This window comes from Spinacia oleracea, chromosome 2, assembly GCF_020520425.1.
Source record: "Spinacia oleracea cultivar Varoflay chromosome 2, BTI_SOV_V1, whole genome shotgun sequence".
Lineage (NCBI taxonomy): Eukaryota > Viridiplantae > Streptophyta > Magnoliopsida > Caryophyllales > Amaranthaceae > Spinacia > Spinacia oleracea.
In genome coordinates this window covers 65,774,710-65,798,288 of record NC_079488.1, presented here as the reverse complement: position 1 = coordinate 65,798,288, position 23,579 = coordinate 65,774,710, and the positions used below count along the sequence as shown (strand labels likewise).

Here is a 23,579-nt window from a genome sequence, read left to right as displayed (position 1 = left end):
ACTAATTTTTACCTTAAAAAAAAAACTTTAAAAAAACTTTGTTATGTCGTTCATTATGTTTGTTTCAAATGAAATATCAATATTTAAAGTTTGTAAATGTTGACACGTTTTTGACATGTACTCTGAAACTTATGTAGTACCATACCATTAATATTTTTTTTATCATTAAAAGAACCTCACATTAATCAAATTTTCAGTTGCATTCAATGGATTTGCTTACAAAATCAAAGTACTTTTGTACATAAAATTCGTGTATTTTATCCGTATTTATTTAAAAGATACAATTTTCTTATTCGGCCGTATTTATGAAAAAGATTAACTTTCTATTTTTGGCATGTCATGATCTCCACTTTCAACTATACTTCTTTTTTTTGTCTTTTCTTTTCCTCTTGTGGGTCTTATACTTACTCGGAGCAACAATAAGGGGGAGCTCTTAGGTGACTCTTAAGGAGAGAGAAAAAATAAGACCTAGCTCTTAAGTGTGTAATGGGGGTCTCTTATTTAGAGACTGTAAGAGAAATTTATGAAATAAGAGCTAGCTCTTACATATAAGAGCTAGTGCCTTATCATTATTTTTGTATAAAAATATAATAATAAAAAAAGAAGGTAAGAGAGAATAAGAGTTAGTATTAAGAGTTTGTCTATTTTCACAAATTTTAGGACATGCTCTTATTTGGAGTTGAAGCTTATGTGGCATATGAGAGAGACTAAGAGACACCAAAATAAGAGTCCCTCCATAAATAATCCACACACTATCAATTTTTTACAATAAATAATAACACAATACCCCACTTTATTCTTACTTTAATAAATTCATTTCAACCTCCTAAAACTACGTGGCAATTTAAATAAATAAGGAGTAAAAGTTATGTACTTTGGAGTTAAGAATTTTCATTTATTTTACGACTAATATATTTAGATAAGGGTTGATAATGATTAATATTACTCAAAACCACCCTATTATTTTCCCTTATTTTCCATTAGTACCCTTATTTAATCTTCCTTTCCAATTCTCTCCCATCACCGCCGGCCACCATCGTCGGCTACTACCTCCGGCCACCACCATCACGTCGTAGGCAACAAAATGGCCGAGGCTTCACAAGAGTTTTTTTTTGTCCGATCTTTCTTTTTAGAAACTTATGCATTTTTAGCTTGTACCATGGTACAGGCTTATGAATTTTAAGCTTGTACCATGGTACAGACTTATGAGTTTTTAGCTTCGACCATGGTATTGACTTATGCAATTTAAGCTTGTGTCATGGAAGGAGCTTAAAATTCATAAGCCCGTACCATGGAAGGAGCTAAAAATTCATAAGTTTCTAATTTTTTTTTCCGAATTACATTAAATCAAATGCAACAACAAATCAAAATCTTAAATAATATAGACTTATGAATATTTAGCTTGTACCATGGTACATGCTTATGAATTTTTAGCTCCTTTCATGGTTCAAGTTTAAACTGCATAAGTCAATACCATGATCGAAGCTAAAAACTCATAAGTCTGTACCATGGTACAAGCTTAAAATTCATAAGCATGTACCATGGTACAAGCTAAAAACGCATAAGTTTCTAAAAAAAATTCCGGACAAAAGAAAAGATCTTGTGAAGACTCGGCCATTTTGTCACCACCGACGTGATGGTAGTGGACGGCGATGGTGGCCGGAGGTGGTGGTTGGCTGTGGTGGTTAGATTTGGGGTGGGTATATGGGTAAATGTTGAATGAGGAGGTAAATAAAGAAGGGTATATGGGTAAATACATGGGCGGTTTTGAGTAATATGGGGCGGTAAATAGTAAGCCAAGTACAATTTATAAGTTTTAGTAAATTTTAATAAGTTCGATCTAATAAGTTGAATAAATTTAGAAAAATGAAAATTAGACGAACATAGACTGCAATTTTACTTAAAACTATTATATTTGATATATACTCCATCAAACTAACTTGTTTTTCAAAAGAAGCGGAGTATAATGTGATGAAATGCATTTATGTATTGTTCCTTTACCCGCATCATATTGCTGTACGTAGTTGTTATGTGTGTCTCGAATCTTCCTTGAAGGATGTTAGGGTGTTATAGTGGAAGGTCTGACTTCAAATTGACATATCTCATGATTTACTCATTAGATTGAGTTGATTCAAGTTAAAGGTGAAAGCTTGGCTCAATAGCTTTCCAACGCCTGGTCATAAGCTCATTTTGGATGAGAAATGAGGGAGTTATGACTGTTTTACGAGAAGCTGTCATGCAGCAGGGGACCGAACCTGCTGGAAGTTCGGCCGGACTCTTAGGTGGTTCGGCCGAACCTGAAGTCAGTAGCTTTGATTTTGGAGGTTCGCCCGAACTTTGGGTAAGTTCGGCCGAACCTGACCTTGGTTCGGCCGAACCCTTTAAAGGTTCGACCGAACTCTGCGGGTAAACTGTTTTCTTCTCCGCAAGGTTCAATCGACGTGGCATTTTCTTGTCCCTTAGATTGGTTTGATGTCTAACACTATAAATACCAAATGTAATGAGATTTTCAGAATTAAGAGAGAGAAACACAAGTGAGGTTGAAACCCTAGATCTAAGCATACATAGAATTCTCTCTTCTTCACCTTTGAGAATTCCTCTTTGTAATCCTTTCTCCGTTGAAGAGTAATACAAGCTCCAAAGCCTCCCCCATGGTGGATGTAGCTCATTGAAGAGTGAACCACCTTAAATCTTTGTGTGTGTTTTTAATTTCTTTAATTATTTCTTCTCATTATTCAAACATCAAATTGTCATACAAATCAACATTTAAGCCTAAAAGGTCCTTCATTTATAACAATTGGTATCAGAGCTAAGGTTGTGTTTGGGTTGTTTTTTTGATTTCTTGGCACTACTACAAAAATTGGAATAAGAAACGCTAAATAGAGAACGGTTAAGTTTGTTAAGCGTTTTCTAGGAGTATAGAGAACGTATTTCTCTGATAACAGTTATATGAATAAAAGAATATAGAACTTTTATCTTACTTAACCATTGTGTATACTTTACCACAATAAAATAAATAAATTTAATTTAAAATACTTCACAAAATAAGAAGTTGTGTCGATGATAACCGTTTTGTATTCGTTACAAAATATTTTACAATAAAAAAATAAAATCTTTTCATAATTTTGGCAGCATTTATTTGTGTTTTATAAGTAAAAAATAATTATTATATATATTCAGGAAATCGTTCCTCAAATTATAACCTAGTAGTATATGATCCTTTGAAATTAAACCATAAAGTATGCACACTATGTCATAACCCCTTCTACCTCAACTTCTCCGCCCCCCCATTTTCTCTTCCCTCAATCTCTTTTTCACCAGATATCCTTAATTCTTATCAAATTTCCAGATCTCCTTAATTTATATTTTTATTTTTAATTTGATTTTAACTCTCTCCCCCGTTCTTCATACTTGATAATTAAGAATGGAACTAAGAAAGATGCTAACTGGCAGAGAAGTAACTAGTCTACAGTTGAAGACACCACTACGGTATTGATTTGTTCATTTTCGGATCCAAAAGCGACGGTATTTTTGTTGTTCTACTTTCTGCGAATTTGAGTACTATGGTTAATACTTATTTCTTCTTTTAAGTTATATTTGAGATTAATCATACTTCAATTCGTATGAAATAAGCCCACAAAGACACGAAATATATAGCCTCTATATTGATGGTCAAAACTTGAGCAAAATTGTCAAAATCGTGCAATTTAGAATTGATGGTTGTTGACAGTTCATATATTTGTTCATATCATATGTTTGTTTTATCTACTTTCAATTGAAAGTAATAATCACATGATCTAATTAATTTGATATTGTAATTTCTTACTTTCACTTTTGTAGTTTCTTTGATTGTTATTGAATTGCTAAAGGGTCGCTTTTATGGGTATTTTTACTAATTTAATCGATTTGTAACAATATAGTTCATATAAAGAATTTCGGAACTGTATTTGTGTCCTCTGTAATTAAGACCTTGGCTCTAATATAATAAATCTTTTAATCTTCAAAATAATTTGTAGTGGTTAAAAAATGAGGGTACTTGTTCTATTTAGAATGTTCTTTCCAATTTCTATCAACACATTTACGATTTGTGACTATTAGTTCCGTAATTACTTTAAAAAATACTACTTTTATTTTAGAATTTGAGAATTTTTTCTGGGATTGTTGGCTACTCATTTTGTAATGTTTATACAGAGCACTAAAGGTTTTTTTTAGTATATATTTTAACATCATTTCCCACATTTGATTTAATCAATAATTATATTTATGTTGTGAATAAACAGGAGAGATAAGAGAGAGAATAGGGTTGTGTCTCTTATTCCATATAGTACCGGGTATATAAAGGATACAATAGTTAGGGTTTTACTAAACCCTAGAATATTCCGGAATTATTGACGGGGGCATAATGGGCATCCATATTATATTTCATAACACTCCCCATTGGATGTCCATTATGCAAAAATAAAATTTCTCTCTTAAAATAAAATATTTCCTAATGCGCGAATGATGTTGCCTCATTAAAAACCTTACCAGGAAAACCCAGTGGGAAAACCCATGGTTAAGGGAAAAAGAGTGCAGCGCGCATCTACTCCCCCTCATGATTACATAACTTGAGATCTTTCAGACGACGCAATCCAATCTGGTAAACTAATTTCTTAAAAGTAGCAGTTGGAAGCGCCTTGGTAAATAGGTCTGCCAAATTTTCACTTGAACGAATCTGCAGAACTTGTACATCACCATTCTTCTGCAGGTCATGGGTGAAGAAGAATTTTGGTAAAATGTGCTTTGTTCTATCACCTTTGATGTATCCATCCTTGAGCTGTGCAATGCATGCTGCATTATCTTCATACATAACCGTTGGAGCTTCTTTCCCTGTGGATATGCCACAATCTTCTCGTATATGTTGAATTACAGACCTTAACCATACACATTCACGACTAGCTTCGTGAATAGCTAAAATTTCTGCATGGTTAGAAGAAGTAGCTGCAATAGTTTGCTTCATGGAACGCCAAGAAATGGCAGTACCACCACATGTGAAAACATATCCTGTTTGTGATCGAGCAGTATGGGGATCAGACAAATAACCTGCATCTGCAAAACCAATTAAGTCTTCTTTGGTCTGGTTAGAAAAGAATAATCCCATATCTTTCGTTCCTTGGAGGTAACGAAGTACATGTTTTATCCCATTCCAATGCCTTCGAGTTGGACATGAGCTAAACCTTGCTAACAAATTTACTGTAAATGATATGTCGGGTCTCGTATGACTAGCAAGGTACATTAATGCCCCTATTGCACTTAAGTATGGTTCTTCAGGACCAAGGATTTCTTCATCGTTTTCTCGAGGGCGAAATGGGTCTTTATCCACATCTAGTGATCTTACAACCAATGGGCTACTCAGCGGATGTGCTTGATCCAAGGAGAATCTTTTCAGTACCTTTTATGTGTATGTTGTTTGATGCACAAGGATTCCATTCTTTAGGTGCTCAATTTGTAGCCCTAAGCAAAATTTTGTCTTTCCAAGATCTTTCATCTCAAATTCTTTCTTCAAATATTCCACTGTATGTGATATCTCTTCAGGAGTCCCAACAATGTTTAAATCATCAACATACACTGCAATTATTACGAATCCTGCTCCAAATCTCTTTATAAAAATGCATGGACTGATGGGGTCATTCTTATAGCCTTCCTTTAACAAGTACTCACTTAGGCGATTATACCACATACGCCCTGATTGTTTCAATCCATAAAGAGATCTATTTAATTTTATGCAGTAATGTTCTCGAGAACTAGAATTTGCTGCTTCTGGCAGTTTATATCCTTCTGGGACTTTCATATAAATTTCATTGTCCAGTGGCCCATATAAGTAGGCTGTGACTACATCCATTAAACGTAAATCAAGTCCTTCTCTAATTGCCAGACTGATAAGGAATCTGAAAGTAGTTGCATCCACCACAGGAGAGTATGTTTCTTCATAATCGATTCCAGGTCTTTGTGAGAATCCTTGTGCAACTAAACGTGCTTTGTATCGCACAATTTCTCCATCTTCATTCTTCTTTCGCACAAAGACATATTTATGTCCCACTGGTTTTACACCTTTAGGTGTACGGACTACTGGTCCAAATAATTCTCTCTTTGCAAGAGATTTTAATTCTACCTCAATTGCTTCCTTCCATTTTGGCCAATTATCACTTTGTGTACACTCTTCAATAGACTTTGGTTCTTGATCCTCATTTTCATCCATAACATCAACTGCTACATTGCATGCAAAAATTTCATCGACGTCGATTTTATTTCGGTTCCATTTTATTCCAGACATGACATAATTAGTTGAGATCTCTTCATTATCAGGTACCTGAATTTCTTCATTCGTCATGTCTAAAGTCTCTTCTGGAGATCCTTCAAAATTCTTTGCCTCCTCGGTTTGGTCATTTTCAATCGCCGCTCCTTTTCTTTTCCGAGGATTCTTATCTTTGGAACCAATAGGTCTACCACGATTCATGCGTGCTATAGACTCACTAGCAGTTTGATATTGTCCTGCTGGGACATCAATTTTAATTGGAGCATTTACAGCTGGTATATGTGACTTAGTCACTCTATTTGGGTCAGTAAATGCGTCTGGCAATTGATTTGCTAAGCTTTGTAAATGAATTATCTTTTGTACTTCTAATTCACATTGTTTAGTACGAGGATCAAGATGAGATAATGATAATTCATTCCAACTGATTTCCTTCTCCAGCTGCTTATTTTCTCCCCCTAATGTTGGGAAGACGGACTCATTAAAATGACAGTCTTCAAATCGAGCCTTAAATAGATCCCCTGTAGATGGCTCTAGATATTTAATTATTGAGGGGGATTCAAATCCAACATATACTCCTAACCTCCTTTGATGGCCCATCTTAGAACGCTGTGGTGGAGCAATTGGAACATGTACAGCACATCCAAAGATTTTCAAATGGGAAATATTTGGTTCCTGGCCAAAAACCAATTGTGATGGGGAGAACTTTTGATTACTAGTTGGCCTGATGCGAATTAATGTTGCTGCATGTAGTATAGCATGTCCCCAAGCAGAGATTGGGAGTTTGGACTTCATAAGTAATGGTCTAGCAATCAACTAGAGACGCTTGATTAATGATTCAGCCAGACCATTTTGTGTATGAACATGTGCTACAGGATGTTCAACACTTAGCCCAATGGACATGCAATAATCATCAAAGGCTTGAGAAGTGAATTCACCAGCATTATCAAGACGGATTGCCTTCATAGGGAAGTCTGGAAAATGTGCTCGTAATCTAATCAACTGAGCAAGTAGTCTCGCAAACGCCAGGTTGCGAGTTGATAACAAGGATACATGTGACCATCTACTCGATGCGTCAATTAAAACCATAAAATATCTAAATGTTCCACACGGTGGGTGAATTGGCCCACAAATATCTCCTTGTATACGTTCCAGAAAATTGATAGATTCAAAATTTATTTTGGCTGGTGAAGGTCGTATTATCAACTTGCCTTGTGAGCAAGCAGCACATGAGAAATCATTAGAAAGAATCTTCTGGTTCTTCAATGAATGTCCACATGAACTTTCAATTATTTTTCGCATCATTATTGAACCGGGGTGGCCCAACCGGTCATGCCAAACAGTGAAATTATCTATAAACTTCTGGTTTACTGTAGCATATGTTTCAATTGTATTGATTTTAGTGTAGTACAAACCAGTGGAGAATGCAAGTAATTTCTCCAAAATATGCTTAGTGCCTTGGGTAATACTCGTGATGTGAAGGTATTCAACATTTCCTTCACTTATTGTCTCAACGTGATATCCATTATGTCGAATATCTTTAAAGCTCAATAAATTTCTTTGAGACTTGGGAGAATATAATGCATCAATAATTTCAAATTTCGTTCCCATAGGCAATAATATATTTGCTCTTCCGGAGCCTTCAATTATATTTGTACTACCTGATATAGTACTCACACTAGTTTCTTTCATTGTCAAATAAGAGAAATATCTCTTGCTTTTCAGTATGGTATGAGTAGTTGCACTGTCTGCTAGGCATAAATCTTCACCATTCATTGCTAACTGAACTTGAGGAGTATTCATGTTCTTCAAATAAATGAAATATCAATAAGAATAATGTAATAACCGAAATTTAACAATGTCATATAAAATCATAATTCAAACAAACAAAATCCAAAATAAAATAACTTGAATCCAAGAAAACAAAGTTTTATTTTTGAATGACCATAAACGACTGTAAGTATTAATTATTCCCTTCAGGGGTGATGAGGAAATCAGCAACTTCCAGGTGAGTTGTATCGCCACAATCAAAGTCACCTTCGCCATCTTCGTACACAAGATTTGTTTCTACTTTCTTTCCCTTTTGCTTTAATGATTGTTGATAGAGCTCAACCAGGTGTTTTGGTGTACGACATGTACGAGACCAATGACCTTTTCCTCCACATCGATAACATACATTAGTCACATTCTCGCTTTTATCTTTCTCTTGTTTGTTACCATCTTTATTGTCCCACTTCTGGTGGGGATACGATTTCTTGAAAGAACCGCCTCGGCCTCGACCTCGACCATATCCATATCCACGTCCACGTCCACGTCCTTGACCACGTCCTCGACCACTATTGTTGGCATGATATTTTTCTTTCCCATTATGGGATGTCACATTCGCTTCAGGGAACGGAGTAGAGCCAGTTGGACGTGATTCATGATTTTTCAGTAATAGCTCGTTATTTTGCTCAGCCACAAGGAGACATGATATAAGTTCAGAATATTTCTTAAATCCCTTTTCACGATATTGTGTTTGCAGGACAATGTTGTTTGCGTGAAAGGTAGAGTATGTTTTCTCTAAAATTTCCGCATCAGTGATTTTCTCTCCACATAACTTCAATTGTGAAGTAATTCTGAACATAGCTGAGTTATATTCACTTACAGACTTAAAGTCTTGTAGTCTTAAATGTAACCAGTCATAACGAGCTTTAGGTAATATCACAGTTTTCTGGTGGTCATATCTTTCCTTTAGATTATTCCAAAGGACTTGTGGATCTTTTATAGTCAAGTACTCAATCTTAAGGCCCTCGTGGAGGTGATGGCGAAGAAATATCATAGCCTTAGCTTTGTTTTGACTTGTTTCTTTATTTCCTTCTTTGATTGTATCACCAAGGTCTTTTGCATCTAGGTGAATTTCAGCGTCTAACACCCAAGATAAATAGTTCTTTCCAGTAATATCAAGGGCCGCGGATTCGAGTTTTGTAAGGTTCGACATAGTTCACACTACAATTGAATATTGAAAATTAGGACTTAGATACTAAACATATATTCCCATATCAAGTTGTAATTTACTACCGTAATTCAAAAGATCGAATTTATACACATAAATTATTTAAGGTAGTGATGGCAAGAGAAATATAATTTGAAGCGTAATAAACTGTAATATTAAAACGGATCGATCACGTACAATAATCAGCAGATACGCAAATAAAGCATGTGATTGTGATTAATGCATACGAAGTAATTGACATCTAAAGCGTGATATATATACAACAAAAATAAATAAATTAAAGTGAGATCGTCATTGTCTAATGCGTGTTAGTGCGGGACAAAACCATCATAAGGAATTAATAAAGGAAATAATTAATAGTGGGAATAAGTAATCTATTACTGTGTCCATAGCAAGCAATCACTTTGATGGCATGCCGTCAAATATTATTCTACACGATCCATGCCAATTATCACAAAGCCCAATTAATTCCAATCGATTATTTCAATCAAAACAGCAAGGGTAATAGCATTGATTAAAGATTTATAGCCGCAAAGTAACAGTATTAAAAGGAGCAAAAGTAATAGTATTATCCAGAAATCAGTCAGATTCATTGTCGAAACTACTCCAATATACAGTCGCAAGTATTAACAAAAATTCAATCATATCGCATACAATACTACGCTAATAATTACATATAGCCACAAACTTATAATATCAATCTCAAATATTCAATAATAAGATTAGCGAGTATAATAATATTTACCTCAGCGATGGATATCTTCCTTTGTTTCTCGTCTGCTCAGTCGGCTAGGGTTTGGTGCTGATAACGTGTTGTGAATAAACAGGAGAGATAAGAGAGAGCATAGGGTTGTGTCTCTTATTCCATATAGTACCGGGTATATAAAGGATACAATAGTTAGGGTTTTACTGAACCCTAGAATATTCCGGAATTATTGACGGGGGCATAATGGGCATCCATATTATAGTTCATAACAATTTATTATAACTTTTTGCTATGATTTTCGCAATTTTTTTTCACTGTTGCAAGCAAGTGAAAGAGGAAGAAGAAATACTTGAAGAGGTGAAGAACAAAAAATTACGAATGCCAACTTATTCATTTTCTATATTTGATTTCGATTGTAAATATAAGTTTCTATGTACGTTTTTTTAGTGCTTTGCATTTGAATTTTTGCAATGTAAATAATTTTTTTAGAATACAACATTGTGATATTGGGCATTGAAGATGAGTATTCTAAAAAAATACGCAATACGCGTATTTTTGGATTTTGTTTTTAGAAAATAACAAAGAATAGAGAACGGCTGGCTTAGATAATAGTTATCTATATTAAAGGAATTTATAACAGTTGACCATGGTAACTGTTGTCTATTCTGTCTATATTTTATAATTTTATTATTGGATTAGAGAACGGTTAGCTGAGACTAATGTACTCTATAACTATGTATATAAAATGCCTCCTTCAACCGTTCTCTATACTATAGACATCGCTTAGCAGGATAACGGTCCTCAGGCGTCCTTTAAAGCGTATTTCAACAGTTCTCTATTCTCTTTTTTGTAGTAGTGTGGGGAGTATTGAATACTCATGTCGACAATGAAGTTGGATATTGAGAAGTTTGATAGGTCAATTAACTTTGGCCTTTGGCAATTGAAAATGAAAGCTATTTTGATACAAAATGGTGTGCACAAGGCTCTTGAAGGGAAGGATAAGAAACCCACTACCATGTCGGAAGAGAAGTGGGAGGAGATTGATTTGAAGGCTTTGTCGGCTATACAACTTTGCCTCTCGAATGAAGTATTGAGGGAAGTTGCCAAGGAGGAAACCGCCGATGATCTATGGTCGAAGTTGGAGGCTCTTTATATGGCTAAAAGTGTCACCAATCGTCTACTACTCAAGAGTAGGCTCTATGATCTTCGGCTTGAGGAAGGTAATTCTCTTAAGTCTCATTTAGATGAGTTCTTTTCGATTGTTATGGACCTTCAAAATATTGATGTTGTTTTAGACGATGAGGATCTTGCAATTTACTTGTTATGTTCATTACCACCATCCTATAAACATTTTCGTGAAACTATCTTGTATGGTAGAGATGACTTGAGTATTGATGATGTTAGAGATGCTTTGACCCAAAGGGACTTAATTGATAATCAATTAATTTCTAAATCATCAAATAACTCCAATGATGGCTTGTTTGTGAGGAGTAGAAATCATGAGAAGACTTATACTAGTAGTGGTGGTAATGGGGGAAAGAATAGGGGTCGGTCCAAGTCAAAGAAACCGAATCCTAACCGTAACAAGTCTTGCAATTATTGTCACATTAAAGGCCACATTAAGTCGGAATGTTGGAAGTGGCAAAAGAAACAATCGGGAGGTGATGGTAAGTCCGGAAAGGGCAAAGAACCTCATGCTACCGCCGAGGCTAGCTATGTTGATACCGATAGTGATAGTGGTGCATTGGTTGGCACTCATGGAAGAATCAAGGGTAAGGATGAATGGATTTTGGATTCGGGTTACTCGTTTCATATGACCCCCAACAAGGATCTCTTTAGCTCTTATGAGGAGTATAATGGAGGTAATGTCCCCATGGGAAACAATGCAACGTGCAAGGTGATTGGAATTGGGACGGTAGCCATCAGAATGTTTGATGGTATTGTGAGAACTTTAACTAAAGTTCGTCATGTTCGGAGCTAATGAATAATTTGATCTCTCTTGGCACTCTTGACACTAACGGTTGTAAGTGCATAGCGGAAGGTGGAGTAATGAAAGTTGTGAAAGGTGCTCTTGTGTTGATGAAGGGTGCCAAAGTGGGTAGCTTGTACTCATTGCAAGGATCCACCATGGTAGGCTCGGCAAATATTTCCACGGGTACTATGAGTGATAGTGAAACCAAGTTATGGAATTTGAGACTTGGCCATATGGGGGAGCATGGTATGTCGGAGCTTAGCAAGCAAGGTTGTTTTGGAAGCTTGAAGCTTGGAAGCCTTGGCTTTTGTGAGCATTGTGTGTTTGGTAAACACAAGAGAGTTAGCTTCAAACCCGCCGTACACAACACCAAAGGGATACTTGAATACATCCATTCGGATTTGTGGGGTCCCTCTAGAGTTCCTTCGATTGGTGGTTGTAATTATTTGCTCACTATAATTGATGACTTCTCTAGGAAGGTTTGGGTGTTCTTTATAAAGCATAAAGATGATGTCTTTGATGTGTTCCATGATTAGAAGACCATGATTGAAAAGAAAACCGAGAAAAAGATCAAAACCTTGAGGACCGATAATGGTCTAGAGTTTGTAGAGAAGAAGTTCTTGAAGTATTGTCTCAAGCATGGCATTTTGCGGCATCGAACTTGTGCTGGTAGACCTCAACAAAATGGGGTTGCGGAGCGAATGAATAGAACTCTCTTAGAGAGGGCTAGATGTATGCTTTCACAAGCAAATTTGGGGAAATCTTTTTGGGCGGAAGCTGTTTCAACGGCTTGTTACTTGGTGAATCGCTCTCCTCACTCGGCTCTTGACTTCAAGTCACCTCTTGAGGTATGGTACGGAAAACCCGTTGATTATTCTAGTTTGAGAGTATTTGGTTGTCCGGCTTATATTCATGTTAGTGATGGTAAACTTGAACCTAGAGCTAAAAAATATATTTTTGTTGGCTATGGTTTAGAAGTTCAAGGTTATAGAGTATGGTGTAACCAATCTAGAAGAGTCATAACTTCTAGAGATATTGTTTTTGATGAAAATTGTATGATCACTCCGGGAAAGGAGCTTTCTATTTTAAATGATGTAGGTTCACACCATGATACCGAGGAGGAGGTGGAGCTAGATGAGCATTCACATGAAGATGGTCCCTCATCAAGGAGACCTCGTGAAGCGACACCACAAGCTCAAAAGAAATCTATTGCCGAAGAAAGAGCAAAGAGAACAATCAAGTCTCCAAGTAGATACATTGAGGAGTGTGATTATGTCCAATATGCTCTCTCCGTTGCAAGTCAAGTGGAGACCTATAATGATGATCCTTGTTTATTCAAGGAAGCAATGTCTCTAAATGATGCCGGCAAGTGGTTGATGGCCATGGAGTAAGAAATGGAGTCCTTGCACAAGAACAATACTTGGAGCTTATGCATTGCACCAAAAGGCAAAAGAATTGTTGGGTGCAAGTGGGTGTACAAGAAGAAGAAAGGTACACCGGAATCGGGCGGTCCCGCCTACAAGGCAAGAGTTGTTGCAAGAGGTTTCACACAAATTGAAGGCGTTGACTTTCATGAAGTATTTTATCCGGTTGTGAAACACTCATCCATAAGGGTGTTGCTTGCCTTGGTAGCTATGGAAGACTTGGAGTTACACCAACTTGATGTGAAGACTGCATTCCTCCATGGGGATTTGGAGGAGGAGATCTACATGAAGCAACCGGAAGATTTTGAGGAGAAAGGGAAGGAAAATCATGTGTGTCATCTTTTAAAGTCCTTGTATGGCTTGAAGCAATCTCCAAAGCAATGGTATAAACGATTTGATTCGTTCATGTTGGCACATGATTTCACAACGAGCTCTTATGATAGTTGTGTCTATTACAAATAACTTGTGAGTGGTTCCTTCATCTACTTGCTCTTATATGTAGATTATATGTTGGTGGCTTGCAAGAGTATGATTGAGATTGATAACTTGAAAAAGTTGTTGGCAAGTGAGTTTGATATGAAAGATCTTGGTGAATCCAAGAATATTCTTGGTATGGAGATTATTCGTGATAAGAATGCGGGTGTTTTGTATCTTAGTCAAAAGAGATACATTGAGAAGGTGCTTGAGCGCTTCTCCATGGTGCATGCAAAATCGGTTTCCACTCCATTGAGTTCTCACCTTAAGCTCTCAAAGGAGCTTAGTCCTCAATCCAAGGAAGAAGAAAAGTCCATGGCTCACATTCCATACACTAGTGCGGTTGGAAGTGTGATGTATGCCATGGTGTGTTCAAGACCGGGTATAGCTCATACGGTGAGTATGGTTAGTCGGTATATGTCAAGACCGGGAAATGTCCATTGGGAAGCCGTGAAGTGGTTGTTGAGGTACTTGAAGGGTACCTCAAACGTTTGCCTTGAGTTTGGTTGAAATGCAAACGGGCTTGAGGGCTTTTGTGATTCGGATTATGGAGGTGATTTGGATGACCGGAAATCTACTTCCGGCTATGTCTTTACTTTGGGTGGTACGGCCGTGAGTTGGCAATCAACGCTACAAGATGTTGTAGCTCTTTCAACTACGGAGGCCGAGTTTATGGCCATTACCGAAGCATAAAGAAGCAAAGTGGCTCAAGGGGCTTGTGGGAGAGTTTAGTCCATGTTCAAGCTTGGTGTCCGTGTTTTGTGATAGTCAAAGTGCCTTACATTTGGCTAAGAATCAAAACACATTCTACAAGAGAACCAAGAACATTGACATCAAGTACAACTTTGTTCGAGATGTGATAGCTAAGAAAGAATTGCTCTTGAAGAAGATTGGTACCGAGGAGAATCCTGCCGACATGTTGACAAAGCCTTTGCCGACAACTAAGTTCACTTTGTGTGGACTTAGTTGGTCTTTCTCCATGGTCGATGTAAGCCCAAAAGGGCTTGTTGGGAGTGTGTTTGGAGTATAGTTTGGTATTACATTATGAGAAAGTGTGGAGGATTCAAGTCAAGGTGGAGAATTGTTATGTGTGCCTCGAATCTTCCTTTAAGGATGTTAGGGTGTTATAGTGGAAGGTCTGACTTCAAATGGAAATATCTCATGATTTACTCATTAGATTGAGTTGATTCAAGTTGGAGGTGAAAGCTTGCTCAATAACTTTCCAACGCCTGTTCATAAGCTCATTTTGGATGAGAAATGAGGGAGTTATGACTGTTTTACGAGAAGCTGTCATGCAGCAGGGGAAGTTCGGCCGAACCTGCTGGAGGTTCGGCCGAACCTGCTGGAAGTTCGGCTGGACTCTTAGGTGGTTCGGCCGAACCTGAAGTCAGTAGCTTTGATTTTGGAGGTTCGCCCGGACTTTGGGTAAGTTCGGCCGAACCTGACCTTGGTTCGGCCAAACCCTTTAAAGGTTTGACCGAACTCTGCGGGTAAACTGTTTTCTTCTCCGCAAGGTTCAATCGACGTGGCCTTTTCTTGTCCCTTAGATTGGTTTGATGTCTAACACTATAAATACCAAATGTAATGAGATTTTCAGAATTAAGAGAGAGAAACACAAGTGAGGTTGAAACCCTAGATCTAAGCATACATAGAATTCTCTCTTCTTCACCTTTGAGAATTCCTCTTTGTAATCCTTTCTCCATTGAAGAGTAATACAAGCTCCAAAGCCTCCCCCATGGTGGATGTAGCTCATTGAAGAGTGAACCACCTTAAATCTTTGTGTGTGTTTTTAATTTCTTTAATTATTTATTCTCATTATTCAAACATCAAATTGTCATACAAATTAACATTCAAGCCTAAAAGGTCTTTTATTTATAACAGTAGTGAAGTATTCACTAGTGGAAAAAGGGTCATTTGCATCGCACTTTTAAGCACATTTGCGTCGCACATCGTGCGTGGCAAAAGCTCTCGACGCAAATGACTAAAAGTCATTTGCGTCGCACATTTATGCGACGCAAATGAACCTTATTTGCGTCGCACAATTAGCTAATGTGCGACGCAAATAACTTTTCAGGCATGGTGCTGAAAAGTCATTTGCAACGCACATTAGCTAAATGTGCGACGCAAATGACTTTTCAATATGTTAAAAAAAATGTCATTTGCAACGCACATTAGCTAAATGTGCGACGCAAATGACTTTTCAATATGTTAAAAAAAATGTCATTTGCAACGCACATTAGCTAAATGTGCGACGCAAATGACTTTTCAATATGTTAAAAAAAATGTCATTTGCGTCGCAGATTAGCTAAAGTGCGACGCAAATGACTTTTGGATATTCTAAAAAAAATGAGCTGCTGATTTTATTTAATCCATAGATTAAATAAAATAAGCAGCTTTCAGTACTAGTATATTCAGAGCATAAAAATAAAAGTAAACTAGGTGAAAATTTTGACAATATTTCCTTTGTAATTTGACCCTCCCCAATACCGGGAATGTTATAATACATTAATATATACCTGTCAAAACAGTTTACAACCCAATAAAAGGCAAATTCACCATAGATCAACCAACATGTTGATAACCTAACTACACTTTAAACATAAAAGTTTAAGTAAATATTACAATAAACTAGCTAAATATCGACATTGCTCATAATGTAATCAGCCCAAAGAAAACAAACAAAAATAGCAGAACAATCACATTCTTAGCAACAAAGGCAATACATATTCACCCTTATTAAGAAAAGAAAAACATTAGAGTTGCATAACCCCAAACCTACTCTCAACAGGAGGTATAATAGTCTGCTAGTCTTGCTACCATTTGCAGTTTGAATTGCATTCAGAACAATTATATTCATATAAGGAAACAATAATTAAACCTCAATTATATGGGAACATTTCAGAAAAAGTAATAAACGCTAGCAAGAATTGGGGAATCAACCACAGAACATTAAAATTTGAACTTAGACCTCACAATAATCAAACACACGAGCTGTTATTTATTGTATGCACAAAATGGCAATGTGAAAAACATGTATCATTGGATAAGCAACTGAACATTTCAAACATAAGACATCCAAGGTGAGCAAGGGTGAAACCTGTAATCAGGTCTAAAGTCATGTCCCCATTTTGAAACACAATGTACTTCATCGATGGCAAATAAAGCTATTCCACGGTTCTCCGCAAGCCTCTGAAGTGGACTTATTAGTATGCATTATACACCTCATCAGACAGTGAAAGCTGACATCATACAGTCCCAAGTGACAACATCAGGGCATTTAGAAACAATTCAAACTACAAGCAATACCAGATGATGTACAAATGTGTTCACCTAAGCAGTGTTTCGAGGCAAACGTATACAACGGAATACATGCCGTTCATTGCTTTCTTCTCAACGGTGTTATCTGGTTGTCCTGATCCAAGGAAACATGCAGAGATGCCATGTTTTGATAGCTTTAAGCACTGGTCATGCATCAAGCTTATCAATGGAGAAATCACGACCACGACCTTCCTTGTCAAAAGCGCAGGTAGCTGAAAGCACAGAGATTTCCCTGTAGAAACATTAAAGCCTCAAAAACATTGACACAGTATATACATTGTACAAAGGATTCAAGAAGAAATGCACAGAAAAGGGAGAATAAGAATCAGAAAATAAATACCAGACCATGTTGCTGCAAGAACAAGACAGTCTTGCTGAGAAAACCAAGCACCAAGAGCTTCCATTTGAAAACTTTTCAACCCGGAGTACCCAAAATGTTTACGCAGCAGGCTGTTGGCTTTCTGGTCCCAGTCTGGTCCAAGTTCTACATCCTCTACTGTTCTATGGGCTGAGTTCAGACTGTAAGATGTCAGCGAAGATTTCTTCAAGGTTCCAAAAGACTAAATTAGTTGTTTTTTCTGTCATATATGTGGCATATGTGTGTCTATTAAGTTCTTGCTTCTACTGCAGGGTTGCCTAGCAATCATGGTAGACAAAGAAAAAAATCCAAAGGTAAATCTTACTGAATTTTTTCAACTGGATGGACTATATGTTTCATGATATTGTCTTAGCTAGTTAATGAATCTCTTTTAAGAGTTCGACATAATCAAAATCCTAAAATCAAAATCAAAATCTAGGGTTCAAACAATCAAAATTTAGATTCATCTGAAATCAAAATCCTAAAATCAAAATCAAAATCCTAAACAGATTCGACATAATCAATAACAAACTACAACATCTGAAATCAAAATCCTAAAATGAAGAGTTCAAACAATCGTAAAATAAATACTCAAAATCACCAACTAACTAACATAATTAAGCCCTAGATTCATCAAAACAATATGAAAAAGTTGCAAAATTAATTAAACATGGAAATCACGGTAGGGAGAGAGAAAATACCTTTAGATCGAAACAAGGTATTCAAGGTCGGTGGCGATAAAAACCGAAACTCCAGCACCAACACTTCGGCGTTGTTATGGCGGTGTAACTCGGGACCAACTCGGTCTGAGTCGACTCAACAGATTCCCCAAAAACTCAGCCCCACTTCCACCGCACCCAGATGAGTCGCCGCCGAGTCATCCACCTCAGAGCTGGAGTTTGCAGAGAATGCGGCTTGAAATCCGGCTGAAGACGTCATCGCTTTCAGATCTGGGTTTGCCTCCTTCGTATTCGCTAAGCTTGAATTTTAAAACAAATTTGAGATATTGGGATGATTTGGTGAGAGGAGACTTTGAAGGGAAAGCTCGATACTGATTCTGAAGGAGAGACAGAGAAGCTTTGGAATTTCAACAATGGAGATCTGGAAATTATGAGAGAGAAAGAGTTTGGGGAGGCAGGAAATGTATGAGGGAGAAAGGGAATGGGAGCAGGGCGTCGCACCAAATTAAAAAAGAAAAGGAAAAGGTAATAATTAAATTTTAATTAGAAACCGAAAATTTTTTACCTCCTTTGCGTCGCCGATTAGTAAATCTGCGACGCAGATGACTCTAAGAGTCATCTGCGTCGCAGATTAGTAATTCTGCGACGCAAAGGAGGTAATATTTTGCGTCGCATTATTATTAATCTGCGACGCAAATGACTTTAAGAACATCTTAGAGTCATCTGCGTCGCAGATTAGTAATTCTGCGACGCAAATGACTAATTTTAATGCTTAAAACTGTCAATTGCGTCACATGTTTAAATGTGCGAGGCAAATATGGTGATGCAAATGATTGTTTTTCCACTAGTGATTATTTAATCTGTAAATTATCTGAATTTATTTTTAGACGATTTTTTAAATACGAAAATGTCTTTTACCTGAGATAGCCAATTTAAAATATGGAACCGGGTACTTTTTTGTCCTCAGACAACATCCGCACATAAGTAGGAGAGGCTAACATAGCGAAATGGAACTTTGCAACTGTGGAGAATTTTATGGCATGAATAACCCACGGCTATGTTTTTGTTTTTTCCAAAAATAGAAGTATTTGACCTATTATGTCTTTTCCCTCTATTTTGCCTACGTGTTATTTTATTTTAAATGAGTTATAATGGCAATACAAATACATTCGTGAGAGAAAATTTGAACGTGACTTATTGTACACAGGGTTCTGATAGAATATTAAAGCAATATATATTTTAATGTATTTTGAATTCTTATTATGATAGGTTTCCTAAATACATAATCAATAGGGCAAGACTATATTGGTGTTAAGGATATAATCCGTATGTGAGTATAGTTATCCAACATAAGAGAAATATAGAAAGATTGACTAACATATAAAATTAGTAGGTTACTTCACCTATCACCAATTGATTTTAGAATGAAATCGATCATGTCAGACTTATATGCGGTTAATCTCCTATCATGTATGAGCTTGTATATGACCATTGAGTTTATCCATTGGTGGTGCAATCCCTTATGAGTTAGGAATATTGAAATATGCTTCTCACAACCCCAAAAATATTGGGGCTTTTGGGGTTTCGGATAATTATATAAAAAAAGAAAAAGAATTCAGTCTTCTTTAATTGGTTTAAATTAGTTGTGTCGTACTCCGTATTATATTTACAACAAGTATACGTATTAACACGTCTCCCTGAAAATTCTTAGACGCACATGGATTCACCTAGATAATACGTGATGCACCCAAAAAAAGTTTATCAAATGAGGAAAAATATAAGTCACAAGTACGTGTACTAAACTCTAACTAGGTATATATCCGAGTGCATAATATAATGTTTTGGCCAGGATAAGCATCCACTACGTAAGTGTTACTATTGCGATGACATATATGGTTGTCTAAAGAGGTTTGTTTGATCTGATGTAATGAGTCTTGACTTGGCTCAACTCTCACCAAAAAACAAAGAAATATTCCAATCATATCACTTGAAAACAAAGAATTGGTCAAGACTGAGTCAATTACTACGTACTAGTTCTTGTTCTATTATTTTAAAAACCATATTATATATGTATGGTCTTTATATATAAACATATAGTTATCTCATACTCAGCTCATTACATTCTTGCTTGAAATTTGAAAGTGATTGATTGAATTAAGTGATAAAACAACCATACATGGGAAGATCACCGTGTTGCGATAAAGCTAAGGTTAAAAAAGGGCCATGGTCTAATGAAGAAGATTCAATCCTTGTAAACTTTGTTGCGAATCATGGCAATGGAGGCAATTGGATTTCACTACCTAAACAAGCTGGTTAGTTCTACGTCACTTCTAACACCCAAATACTCTATTCTTCCTCCCATACAATATCGATCTGTTAAATACGGGTCTGAGCCGCACCCGTTATCAAGAGAGAGAGCCCGCTTAACAAGTCCAAAGGAGGTTCCACCTTAAAACCATATGGCAATAAGGAGAGTAGCCCCTTGGCCTTATTAAGTGTTTACTCTCTTCTCTTTTATCAACGTGAGACTCTCACATGTTCATGGGTCAGATCTTAACACGATCTCTAAACAAGGTGGTTAGTTTTAAGTTTCTAACTTCTAATACGGAGTACCAAAATACTCTCTTCGGCCTCATCACATGTACATATACTCACTTTTTACGCTCGTTCCTTAACCAATGTATCATGTCCTTGTACGCACGCAATTAACTATACTTCATATTATATTGATTCACGATGAACAAATTTTGTGCATTTTATTTTGATATTGATCATGTAAAATTAAGTTAACCTAATTGATTAATTATGGTTATTGAAACAGGATTGAATCGATGTGGGAAGAGTTGTCGATTAAGATGGTTAAATTATCTTAGACCGGATATCAGGCATGGTGATTTCACAGATGACGAAGATTATATTATATACGCCCTTTACAACAACATAGGCAGCAAGTATGTACAAACACATTTGTCCTGTTATGTATTTGTTAATTTAAGATTTATTTTGACTATTATATTTGTTATTTTTATTTTTTTTAACATGCTAAGTTTTTTTGTAATTATATTTTTCAGTTATATTATATTGCATGGACTAATTACATTATATTTTTTAAATTACATTATAGGTGGTCAGTAATTGCTTCAAATCTAACAGGAAGAACAGATAATGATGTGAAGAATTACTGGAACACCAAGCTTAAGAAGAAGATATCATCAGGAAAATTCAAGAATATGAATATTCCCATGGTTAATATTTCTAAACATAATAATACTTATTATTCTGGGAGATCTAATTCTAGTACAGAATTATTAGACAGAAGTCATCCGTTTCTGCATAGTCAAGTAGGTCAAGATGACATTTTCGACACGAGAAAGGGTTATGAAAATTTTATTCAAAGTGGATACACTAGTAGTAATAATTCAGTGACAGATCCAGAAATTTCAAGCTATTCAGGATCATCAAGTTCTGTGGATGTTAATCAAAATAGCTTGGGATCGATTACGTCGTTTAAAGGTGAAGAAGATGAGTTTTGGATGGATTTGTTGTCTGATTCTTTTGATGATGTTGTACATGGTTCTCAACTTGAGGAGAAAATCAGTGAGATTGCTTCTCTTTTAGATGATTCGTTTAGTTAAATGGCATGCAAAAGTATTCTGCATGTTTTTTATATTTTTTATTATTTGTAATATTATTATTAATTTAAAGCAACTTTAAGGTAGAAATCATAGAATTAAGGAGGAAATATTTTTGAATTTAATTGTGACTTTGCAATAATTTAAATGGGAGAAGTGATAGTTAATTCACTAATTAATGATACAGATTGCTAGCTTGCAAATTGATTTGTTATATAATTGTTGGTCCTAAATTCTATACCAAATCGATCATAATTAAATTGCAAAATGTTAAAGTCAAATTACGGTGTATGGATATGTTTTCTTTGTTTCATAAAGAAACATCCTAAACAAAGAACTTGACACTTTTGAGAAAGGGTTATAATGATCTTTATATTTACTATTTGTACAAATATTAAGACCAAAAAAGAAGAATGTGTAAGAATGTGGATAAATATAATTGAGGGAAATTCTCTTTGATAACATTAAGTTTCTTATTTTTCTCTCCGATAAAATGAAAACAAAAATTTGCTCTTTGATAGCCTTTAGTTTCTATACATAGTCAAACAATGGTATAAATAATGGTTTAATTTATTAACTGTGGTTAATATATGAATTTACAAAAAAAAAATACCCTCGATCATTATGGGCTAGTATGTACACCATTCACCTATACTCACTGACTTATCATCAATTGAAGTGTTTCAAACAAAAACTTAACCATTGCAAGTAAATTGATGTATTATCCAAATGAAAATGTGGGAAACTAAAGATGATTATTTTTAGAACAATGCGAATTTATCATTTCTGAATATTGTAAGCAACTATCGATGTCAAAAAAAAAAATGTAAGCAACTACTTAATTGGTTGCACAATTTAGTTGGTTGTTAAAGGTTTATCGATTTATAAGAGGAGGACGTGAATTGGAGAGAAAAGACTCTTTTCCTTTGGGAGGGAAAACTAGTTTTAAGGGTACCTAGGTAACTTAATTGTTAACTAATTGTAGTTAACAACAGTAAGTTAGTCTAATAATACAGTCTTGACTTTAAAATAAAATAAAACCTCACTAATGCCATTGTTTAATTATGTATAGAAAGTTATGGCTACTATACAGAAAATTCTTGTTTTCATTTCACCAAAGAAAAAATTAAGAAACTTAAGATTACCAAAGAGAATTTTCCTGTAATAAAATATGGATAAAGTAAAAGAAATGTGTAAAAAGATGGGTGAGTGTAAGAAAAAAAATAATTAAAGTGAGAGAAAGTGAGTGAAAAATTGTAAACGTTGTGAGGTAAGAGGGGTAAGGTAGTACGTTTTCATGTCCAAAAATAATATATATAAAGCACAATGTAAAGAATATTATGAAACATAGAAGGCGGAAGCTGCGTTTGAGAGGTTTCGAAGAGGCGATCACCTCCTTCGTCACCATGGGAAGACCTCGGAAAACTCAGCCCAAATCTTCTGGAAAGAAGTCGAAGAAACAGGATGAAGGTGTAATTCCTAAACCACACACTCGAGCAACTGTTAAGAACCACCAAGCTCCATCAATGGTGGAGGATGATGAAATTTCTGGAAAATCGATTGTAGACCCAGATGATCTGATTTTCGAGGAACACGAAATTCTTACTCCAAAATCATCACTGGTTGCTCTACAACAACGTTCACAGGTCCGAAATGATTTCAATGAATGGATTAATGGCCTCCAATCGGGTAATGATGCTCGTACCCTTTTTCATTCAAATGTGAGAA

At 35.9% G+C, this 23,579-nt stretch overlaps 4 protein-coding genes across 6 annotated transcripts; 1 reads left to right on the top strand and 3 right to left on the bottom strand.

Annotated features, from left to right (window-relative positions):
• Positions 1-4,582: 4,582 nt before the first annotated feature.
• LOC130467481 (secreted RxLR effector protein 161-like) lies at positions 4,583-5,275 on the bottom strand. The gene has a single exon (XM_056835991.1). It carries the CDS (start codon positions 5,273-5,275, stop codon positions 4,583-4,585), a length of 693 nt encoding a protein of 230 aa, XP_056691969.1.
• Positions 5,276-8,255: 2,980 nt separating this feature from the next.
• Positions 8,256-9,272, bottom strand: LOC110792051 (uncharacterized). Its single transcript, XM_021996845.2, has one exon. It carries the CDS (start codon positions 9,270-9,272, stop codon positions 8,256-8,258), a length of 1,017 nt encoding a protein of 338 aa, XP_021852537.2.
• Positions 9,273-16,965: 7,693 nt separating this feature from the next.
• LOC110799741 (ATP-dependent DNA helicase Q-like SIM) lies at positions 16,966-19,039 on the bottom strand. 3 transcript variants are annotated; one of them, XM_056836924.1, is made up of 4 exons: positions 18,241-19,039; positions 17,522-17,700; positions 17,194-17,413; positions 16,966-17,102 (listed from the first exon to the last, which is right to left on the bottom strand). In XM_056836924.1, exons 2-4 carry the CDS (start codon positions 17,583-17,585, stop codon positions 17,009-17,011), a joined length of 378 nt encoding a protein of 125 aa, XP_056692902.1. In that variant the 5' UTR covers positions 17,586-17,700; positions 18,241-19,039; the 3' UTR covers positions 16,966-17,008. The 3 variants fall into 3 exon arrangements, with proteins under 3 accessions (XP_056692902.1, XP_056692901.1, XP_056692900.1); XM_056836923.1 differs by having other exon boundaries at positions 17,522-17,689; positions 18,241-19,038; XM_056836922.1 differs by having other exon boundaries at positions 17,522-17,817; positions 18,241-19,036.
• Positions 19,040-20,316: 1,277 nt separating this feature from the next.
• Positions 20,317-22,097, top strand: LOC110780320 (transcription factor MYB87). Its single transcript, XM_021984734.2, has 3 exons — positions 20,317-20,531; positions 21,041-21,170; positions 21,344-22,097. The coding sequence occupies exons 1-3, from the start codon at positions 20,396-20,398 to the stop codon at positions 21,852-21,854; spliced, it is 777 nt and encodes a 258-aa protein (XP_021840426.1). The 5' UTR covers positions 20,317-20,395; the 3' UTR covers positions 21,855-22,097.
• Positions 22,098-23,579: the final 1,482 nt, after the last annotated feature.

Excerpts from the sequence above, each read along its gene's own strand:
- LOC110792051 (XM_021996845.2), bottom strand. The coding sequence starts at position 9,272 with ATGTCGAACCTTACAAAACTCGAATCCGCGGCCCTTGATATTACTGGA.
- LOC110780320 (XM_021984734.2), top strand. The coding sequence starts at position 20,396 with ATGGGAAGATCACCGTGTTGCGATAAAGCTAAGGTTAAAAAAGGGCCA. Across the intron at positions 20,532-21,040 it reads TTCACTACCTAAACAAGCTG|GATTGAATCGATGTGGGAAG; the intron begins GTTAGTTCTACG and ends TTATTGAAACAG. Across the intron at positions 21,171-21,343 it reads TACAACAACATAGGCAGCAA|GTGGTCAGTAATTGCTTCAA; the intron begins GTATGTACAAAC and ends ATTACATTATAG.
- LOC110799741 (XM_056836924.1), bottom strand. The coding sequence starts at position 17,585 with ATGGAAGCTCTTGGTGCTTGGTTTTCTCAGCAAGACTGTCTTGTTCTT. Across the intron at positions 17,414-17,521 it reads TCTTGCAGCAACATGGTCTG|GGAAATCTCTGTGCTTTCAG; the intron begins GTATTTATTTTC and ends ATGTTTCTACAG. Across the intron at positions 17,103-17,193 it reads TGCCTCGAAACACTGCTTAG|CTTTCACTGTCTGATGAGGT; the intron begins GTGAACACATTT and ends GTATGATGTCAG.
- LOC130467481 (XM_056835991.1), bottom strand. The coding sequence starts at position 5,275 with ATGTACCTTGCTAGTCATACGAGACCCGACATATCATTTACAGTAAAT.